The sequence below is a fragment of the Haliotis rubra genome, unplaced genomic scaffold (genome assembly GCF_003918875.1).
Source record: "Haliotis rubra isolate DU_JTF1 unplaced genomic scaffold, ASM391887v1 Scf94, whole genome shotgun sequence".
Taxonomy (NCBI): Eukaryota; Metazoa; Mollusca; class Gastropoda; order Lepetellida; family Haliotidae; genus Haliotis; species Haliotis rubra.
In genome coordinates, this window is record NW_025767679.1 from 1,357,064 (window position 1) to 1,366,718 (window position 9,655).

The 9,655-nt window shown below is 37.8% G+C and overlaps 1 protein-coding gene across 2 annotated transcripts in view; it reads right to left on the minus strand.

Moving 5' to 3' along the window:
• The window catches only part of LOC124264711 (calcium/calmodulin-dependent 3',5'-cyclic nucleotide phosphodiesterase 1A-like), a 424,386-nt gene extending 415,232 nt beyond the window's left edge, over positions 1 to 9,154 (minus strand). Inside the window, exons 1-2 of one of the 2 annotated variants that reach the window (XM_046699479.1) lie at positions 8,776 to 9,154; positions 6,698 to 7,127 (exon numbers count right to left, since the gene is read on the minus strand). In XM_046699479.1, the coding sequence (XP_046555435.1) occupies positions 6,698 to 6,815 (118 nt within the window). In that variant the 5' untranslated portion in view covers positions 6,816 to 7,127; positions 8,776 to 9,154. Of the gene's footprint in view, positions 1 to 6,697; positions 7,128 to 8,111; positions 8,571 to 8,775 lie in introns of those variants that run through there. The other variant, XM_046699478.1, reaches the window with a different exon arrangement.
• Between the last annotated feature and the right edge of the window lie 501 nt (positions 9,155 to 9,655).

Here is a 9,655-nt window from a genome sequence, read left to right on the forward strand (position 1 = left end):
AGAAGACACTTTCTCCCTGACATCAGTGAAAATCTGGATAAAAAATCTATTCAGACAAGTTGGAAATGTCGACTACCAGTAGTGACAGTATTCCCTTGAAACTGTGAGTCATATTACGAGAGTTTCAGAACTCCTGGGACATCTGTTGAAAGGGTCAGAGCAGTGTCATGTGTCACAGTAATTCAATGAATCATGCAAGACTGCATTATAACAGTTGCCATGGGTCTACATCAGTTACCATGGTACGATGTCAACATCTCCACAAACAACAGCAGACAAAAGGACTGTCATCCCATGCAGTGTGTTGTTTGATTTATCCAGATTTTCTGTTAGTGTTTGCTAGTTATCCTGTAAGGTCAACCTTTTGTTACAAAACACATTATGCAGAGCTACAGAAAACTTTTTGGGTCACTGAGTTATGTACTCGCTTGTGTTCATCTCAATTGGGTATCCTAATTTTCCTTTGAGTAACCAAAAACATTGTACCCACTTCACTCAAACTCAGTTGGATATTTTGCCATTTTCCAATAATTGTAAAAATATAATAAAGTTTAAATGTTGGTTTACATGTTTTTCATTAAAATTTCATCTGTAATATGAGAAATGATAAGAAAGTTGCCAAGTTCATGTGTTGAAATAGAACCTCTCAATATACCTCAGTTATTTGATCTATGCACTGGTCACCAAACTAAGATTTGACAATTTTGTGTGTATGCATGTAAGATCAAATTTACTGAGTATTTACAAAAATTGAGTGCTTGTACGCAATAGACTTAATAGGAATTGAGTTTTCACATAAATATTTGCATAATTTACACATATACGCAGCTTATCTGTACCTCTGCATTATGGATAGTTGTAAAAGCAAGCAAAAAGCTCTACCCATGAGAACACTGTGCAGTTGTGGTCATTTGGGTTTTAGACTTAACACAGGATCCTCATTTAAAATGTTTTATCATGCAGTGTGAGTGATATACCCTTATAGAAAGTTACTAATTTAAATTTATTAGTAAAAGTGAATTATTAACAACATAAAATGATGTAAATGATAGTGTTCTTTCATTTTGTTTGCTTACAGATTCTTGCAATCAGATATGTGCCAGACAGATACTGACCCAAGTTCTATTTTGGGCATCACTTTTTTTCATATTAGTGCTTATTATCCTAGCATATTCATTTGGCATTTTTAAGATAGTCAAAGAAAAGAAAATGACAAAGAAATAGAAAACTACACCAAACATGTTTTACACCTCAAGTAAAACTGGACCATCCCCAGGCCAGCTCAACAGCAATGGCCAAGGTAGCAAACATGCTGAATTTGCAAGCAGAACTGAAAATATGTACGACAATCCAATTTTGCGGCATAACCTTTTCTAAAAGGCCTTTCACGCTAAAGACCCGGGGTTCGATTCTCCACATGACAATGTGTGAAGCCCATTTCTGGTGTCTCCTCCACAATATTGCTGGAATATTGCTAAGAGTGGCGTAAAACTACACTCACTCACTCACTCACTGAAAGGCCTGTAAGCAGTAGCCTATAACTTTAAGTTATGAGAAGTAAAACTAGACAGACATGACCTCCAAAGGTAGACATAATTTTCTGCTCCTTCATCAGTCTATTCGTGGTTGAAATCTCAATTATAACTAACCCTTGTTAATTCAACCATCTTATATTTCATTTTTCTTGTACTGAGTCAATAAAGGCTGGCTGATACATTGTCAGTAGCGCCGCCCAGTAATGTAGTCTGTGCCTAATTGGCAAAGTTATACACTGTTATAGATGGGAAGATACTATTTCTGTATACTGCACAGCTGATGGGTCTAGTCTGACCATCATCAACTGATAAATAGGTTCTGTACATGGGGAAAATAAGTGCTCATTCATCATAATGGGTTGTTTTTAGAAACACAAGTCCCAAACATACTTGTTTTCTACAAAGATTTAGACTCTACTAGAATTTAATTGCATTGAAGTCAACACTGGCAAAAATGCAGAAACAGACTAATTATGAGGCTATAATTGAAGTATATGTACACTTTAGATACTGCTAACAGAGCCAATCACATCCATTCATTTAGGTGATAATTTACTAATGTGACAATATTAATTCATTCAGCCAATCAGTTGCTTACTCACTCAACCATATTCATCACTCAGCCTCTATTCCACCATATTCATCACTCAGCCACTATTCCACCATATTCATCACTCAGCCACTATTCCACCATATTCATCACTCAGCCACTATTCCACCATATTCATCACTCAGCCACTATTCCACCATATTCATCACTCAGCCACTATTCCACCATAGCCTCACAATAAATTCATATCCTCATCCCAGTCCCCATCTTCCATCAATTTGTCTTAAAGAAGATGTTCAATAAACACTTCATTCAGAAATTGGAATTCCCCTCTTGTAATGCGTGTTCATTGGCCTTGATAGTTGAAGTGCTTTTAGCCAGGGTTCCACTTAGCCAAACATCGATCCCCAAACTTACAATAAATAAACATAATCCTGTAATGAAACCATGAAGAAATATCCATCCTATTTTTATCCCCCTGTTGTCCCAAATAATAACCCAAATTTCCTTCACTGTACTCTGATGTTATTTTAGCCCAAACCATTCTCCATAAATAGATTAAAAACAGGAAAAGCCTTGAAGGTGAATGCGATCCTTCCAGAAGTTCTATTGCTTAGAACATCCTGAAGAGCTTAACATTCATCAAACACTTTACTGATTTGTTTTTTATATGCAGGATGTATCTGAAGGCAGTTGTTTGGTTTCTAAGCCATGCTCCCCATTTCTGTGGTGTGACATCTCACTATACCATCTCTGAATGGATAGATTCTGTGACTAATTATTGTGTGAGCTATCATTACCTTACATGATATACAGACTTCTGTGGTCACTGTTTTTGACATAAGCCTTAATAAAATTAAAGAAAAAATTAAAGAATCAAAGAAAGTGAGCAGGGTTCTAAAACTGTTTGTAGCTGTGAGTGAGTGAGTTTAGTTTTATGCCGCACTCAGCAGTATTCCAGCTATATGGCGGCGGTCTGTAAATAATCGAGTCTGGATCAGACAATCCAGTGATCAACAGCATGAACATCGATCTGCACAATTGGGAACCGATGACATGTGTCAACCAAGTCAGCGAGCCTGACCACCCAATCCCGTTAGTCGCCTCTTACGACAAGCATGGTCGCCTTTTGTGGCAAGCATGGGTTGCTGAAGACCTGCTCTACCCCGGATCTTCACGGGTCATTTGTAGCTGTCTTCATGTTATCATATCATATCAGCTAAAGAAAAGTCTGAAGGCTTAGATCATTACCTCACTGCAGAACTGCACATGTGTTGACAAAACTAGAAACAGGTGAAACAAATCCAGGTGATCTCAAGGGAGGCAACTCTGCACAATGAATTGTGGCGGCAAAGAAAATTGGGTCACCCCCACCATAGAAGATTATTGAAGCTGATCCTTTTCCAAAATTAAACAGACATTGTCAGCAGATAATATTATGAAAATAAAAATGTTGATTCAATCACAACTATCATATAAATTAGCAGTAAGGAATTCTACAGCATAACTACATACCATGTCCATTCCCTCCTTCAAATATCGGCCTGCACATTGAAAATGTAAACTTATATTTCTGCTCAATTATTCATCAGTCTATCCAGAGAGATCCAATAGATCATATCTGAAACTCAATATGTCGGTATGACTCCAAGCCTTTGCCATCAACTTCCGCCAACACATACATTTCTATCACCTGACTCAAACTTTCAGTACTGGATCAAGGGAAGGCACTGTTCCCTGTAATGTTCAAATATATCAACCAATCACTTTATTAAGAGTAATATTGAAACCAAGGTAGTGGGTTTTGGATCTTTAAGGTGTCATACAAAGTATATACCTGTTAGGTGTCACATTTAAGGAACATTTATGAATGTGAATAAAGTCCTGTACAATCAATATATTCTAAATGAGAAAACTACAACAGGTCATAACGTTTTCTGACATTTATCCTGGTTGGTGGATCTAACAGATCACAAACTTCGCTAAGGAAGTGACAAACAGAGGAGGATTTTCAATTTGACACAGTCTGTGTACGTTGAATGGTATCCTAGAAGCTTTCCCTAAGGCAAGACTTCCACAAACAAACTAGGTTTTGTCGCTCTCGTCTCTGCAGTTCACCTTCAGTAATTCAGTCAACACCTGAAACCAGCAGAGACCATATTTCCTCGAAGGAATCTGAGAAGAGATATGGCTTTGACAGAATATTGAGGCATGTATCAGTGTATCCAGCTGCAGACGTGGTCAATACTTCACACCAGGGCTGATTGGTCGGTGCATGTGCCGGGCTAGTGCAGAATTTCATAGTAAAGACCCATAGAAATAATACATCAGAGTGACACTTCAAGATGGTTTCTGAACAGATTCTGTCTGCATCAGCGTCTACCAGAAAGGTTCTTTACAATATCAAATGTTCAGAAGTAATCATGATACCCTTTCAAGGATAACTGTACCATTTCTGCTTCAGTCTGGGAGCCTGTGATTCATGTATCTTGTTGCAACAACAGCAGTTGATAATGGACATAGTGATACCTTCTGAAGGACTTGTATTGTCCGGGAGGACCCTTGAAGAAACCTTGCTACGTCCATGTGGCAGGTCTTTCACAGTTTGAACACAATGCCGGCAAAAACTGTTTCTCATTGATATCACAAGATCTTAGGTCAAGTTCAAGAAAAACATAGTGCAAGGCTGTGGCCAAGTATAAATTGCTGGGGATCAAATGTGCAACCTGCCAGGGTTCAAATGTCAACCTTGAACATGATTACACGTCTGCATGATGCTGAATTTAAAATCTATGGGGTTTGCATCTACAAGCTGCGGAGGTTCCCATCTACAAGCTCCTGGGGCTAGTAAAACCTGTAAAATCACATTCCTGACTCACACTTTAAGGTGATACTCAAGTAGGGAGTGAGTTTAGTTTTACATCGCTTTTAGTTTCAGCTTTTAATATTCCAGCAATATCACGGCGGGGGACACCAGAAATTGGCTTCACACATTGTACCCATGCGAGGAATCTTACCTGGGTCTTCAGCATGGCGAGCGAACGCATTACCCACTAGGCTACCCCACCGCCCCTCATACTGAAGTAGCCAAGCACTGACAGTTCAGTTTTCCACACAGGTAGTAGGTGCAAATCTTTCTGGTTCAAATACTACAGTTACTGGGTACACTATGGTGGGTTTTACACTTCAATAGTAACCATAATGGATGCTAAAGCTACACCTGGTTGTTATTTGTGATCCTCAGTCTAAGGAACACACCAATGTCAGCAATGACAAGAGTGAGGTAACCCACACTGAACATAGTGTCAGCTGTAGCATGAAAAGATGAATATAAGATACAATATTAGTTGTAAAACATATTGTAAACCAAAAGTTACTGTGTTCTTTAATCTGATTGGTTGAAAAACATGATCAAATGGTATTCGATTCCTGGAAATTCGCTGGGTATTAATACATACAAACATCGCTCACACCATTGTATTGTTATGTCGTCAGCTGTGATGACGTCATTCAAATCATATTGTGATGTAAAGTTCGTCGACGTCACAAATTAGCAGTTCCAGATGCTACCATGGGAGACAGATGAAACGTCCGGCTGATGACATTTCACCGCTGTAGCCATACTCGATGTCCGTGAGTGCAGACACAAAAACGTGTGTGGACTTTTTGGTTTACTTTTGTGTTTACAATGTCGATAAACATAATGTGTTGGCCAATTTCCGGGTGTTATTGAGCATTTGAAGCACGGGAATATTTCATTTGAAACCTCCGGCTGACGGCTGTCGGTTCCAAATGAATTCCTGTGCTTCAAATACTCAATAACGTCCGGAAATTGGCCAACACATGATGTTTATCTCCTAATTAAAATTTAATAATTAACATTCAACAATATTTATGGCATATTTTACCTGTTAACACATAATTGCTGTAACTATCAGGTAAGCAGATTCAATTAAGAGTCATTTACCTCAACAAGAAAATCGGTTCGCAAACATTCACAGCCAACTCACACTGTCAGTATCACAGCTGATAGAATTAGGATTTCTCAAACAGTCTTAGAACAATCTCCACCCACATAACAAAACAGGAACTTGATGTACACTAGGTGGGGGGGACCATCCTGCTACCAGACACAATCCCAATCTTAAAGAGATTCTTCAGGGAACTCTGATGGAAGATGTTTCCTTGTGTAAGTGGATCCTAGCCATGTGTATTCATGCAGAAAGTTGTTTCTGATCTAACTGTCTTGCCTGCTGTAGGCAGCTCAATCTGCCCTATGTAAGTCAGCTAGCAAGGAACATATCAGCTAGGAAACTGGTCATTAATTGCATTGAATAATGAAGCACAACACTCCAGTACCCTTTGTGGAATACTTCCAAGCAAATATAGTCACTGGCCTTTGTGAGAGGACAGTTTAAAGAGGAAATCATGTGACTACTGACTTGACTCTGTTGGAGCAGAATACAAAGCAAGTGTTGCAAAATCTGGAAAGGATTTAGGTAAACAATTACATATCTGTACATCATCTAACTTCTGGGAACAATCATCAGAGGCAAGAAAACACATTTCTGAGCTTGACAAATAATAATACATAGAACTGTCTGGGACTTACGTATTGTGTAGAGGGTCCCATCTAAGGTGAAGGTTGCACTTTTGCACTTCTTGATGTGTCTTGGGTGCTCCCTTGGGGGCTGGGTTTGCTTCAGTTTGGGTGGCTCTTCTTCAGCCATCTGTGTCGGAGACTAGTAATCCCACACTGGCAAAGTCACAAATGTACAGGAGTATATCCGTGAATGTAATCCAAAGGTATCCTTCTGCCAAACAGCGCTAACAGTCAAAGAGAAATCCACTTACGGCTCTATGCGTACCTTGATGGGTGTATTCACCTCTCTTGCTTTACTCCGGAGCATAACCACTGATTTCCTCTACGGCGGACAAAATAGCAATAAAACACTGCCTATAACACAAGTACCTTTGTCATCTAATGTCTCCCTCTTTTCAATTCGCTGTTAGCATATCATTTCCATTCTCATTAGTTGTAGCTGTGCAACAGAACAAAATGTTAGAATTTGTCAACAGGTGCCAACTTTTACGTCCTACTTTAGATGAACTTGCTGTCAACTTTGTAGCATGTTCAGTCACTATATGGCTTGCTCTGTCATTGATAACTGTTTATACCATAAAATAATCACCTCGTGTGTTGTTATTTAGGTTCTAAACACATGTCTTGGTATCATTCAAAACAGCCATTACAGATTCTTTGATCACTGATGGCAGAGTTTTCATCATAAACATTCATTACCTTCATTTTGTCTTGTTTTGGAAAAGGTTATTTGACACAGATACATACATGGTTAAATAGTGTTAGATAAAATACAATTAAATTAAATTAAAAATGAATTAAACAATCTTCAGAGTTTCATTTTTTTACTTTTACCAGCTAATATATTTTAAGTGAAATTAATTTAAATACTGTACAACAGTGATTTTATTTATACAGTTGTTTGCTACTTCAAATCAACTACCAGCAATAAATGGCCCGTGTCAAGTTTCAGCACATGTACACACTGTACATTGTGAAATAGACACTTGAGTGTTGTGACATTTCAGTCGTCAATTGCACATCTGTTCAAATGTTACCACTCAAATAGAGTGTCTTTCAACATTGCATGTGGAAACCCTGTCACCTTACACTAATGCATTTGTTAAGAAAATTTACATTTTAAAAACAACAGGTATCTTCTACTTGTCACGGACAGCTAAAATATAAGGAGTCAGGTAACAATATCTACAATGTCTTCGGTTTAATCAAATTTTTTAAGAAGTCTGAACACAATTTGATTTCAAATTTCAATTTGAATCTGATTTCAAAATCAGTTATTAGTATCATCTGTGTTTACAGAAACTAATGAAAATCCATTTTAAATTATAAATTTCAGTTCCTGACATTTGCATTTACATAATCTACATAAATATAACAAGCATTAAGTTTGTTTTCACTGAAGAGCTTATGTAAGCTACATTACCATCTAGTCCTGCATGTCAATATCTGTCACTTCATCGTCATGTCAATCACTGCAAAATTCTCACACTCAAATCTGTTCAGATGTTTGGCCCTTTTGGTTAATCGACCAAATGGGATTGTAGATGGGGTGGTAGAACAGCTAAATCCAAATTACAGTCATCACTGGTAGCGTTCTCCTGGAACACTTCCTAACACACAGGTACGTTCATAACCAGAGCCAGGCTTCCTTCGCACAAGAAACATGGGTTGTGTCAGGGCTTGTGATTGGTTGTAGTGACAGCTCTGTATAGGGCTTGTCAGGCACTACTTACCTGCGTTAATTATGGTGGGATTAGACAAGTAAACAGTTATATATATTGTGGCTGCCTATTGCCAACTCTAACAATTTGCATTCTTAAGTAAAAGACCACTGTTATATAAAATGGTTATTTCACAAAGATGATTAGTTTTTTTAAAATCATTCCAACTCTGTTCAATTGCCTTTCACACCTAAAAAATATTTATAATTCTTTTTTCCTAATTTTCGTTCAGCATTTTAATCAGATAAATCTAGGTTTTACAATTAATAATCACTAAAAATGAAATCACATCAATCTAAAATATGATTTCAAGTGTAACAAATTTTAATAAAAAGAATCTTATATATGTATATACAACTAATTTACCTGAATCTTTCATCCATCAGAATCACTCCATAAGATACTTTTCCACATAAATGCTGTCAAAACAGAATCAATTTCACTTGTAATGTCGTCAAAATAGAACCAATTACACTTGCAATGTCGTCAATATCACCACCAGCCTTGTCAATTTCACATGCAGGCTCTCCGACCTGTATTGCAGCCTGGCCGAATGCTTGTGTATTTCAGTGTATGCCTACACCTGTCTGCTGTGTAACCCACCTGTTCCCCTGATCACTGCCTAGCACTGTCGATCAATCTCCTCCACAAGCCAGCCAGAATCAACTGACACATCGCAGTGCCACTAAGTACTGATACAGCCAAGTCCATCAGTACTATCATAAAATGTTTAGGAATATTATCAGGCTGTGCTTGTTAATTGCGCTGGACCCACAAGTATTATGGTAACCCCTTACCTCACTTATCAACACTTGAGCACGACAACATGCACAATATAGTCAGTTTCTGGAAAATCTATTTCACAAATGTTGTAAATGTCAAGTGCCACAAACACTGTGGTGAATACGAGTTATCAATGCACATAGAAAACCACAAGCACATTCTTCACGAAACCTTCTGCATTATCTGAGGTTTCCACTGATATCGAGAGTTTCAATGTTTGTTTTTGTAATCATAACTCATGTAATGATCTAACAGTGTTATCAGCTGAACAGCGGAAAATTTCAATACACACTGAAGGAAAATGCTCTGTAAGAGATGACCGACTAGTATTGATTATCTCAACAATATCACATATCACAATATGGTGATTTCAAGTAGGTTCAAATCCCAGATTGGCGTGAAACCCCCAAAGTACTAGAATCTGTACTTTAATGAGAATGAGTACTCAAATATAACAATATAT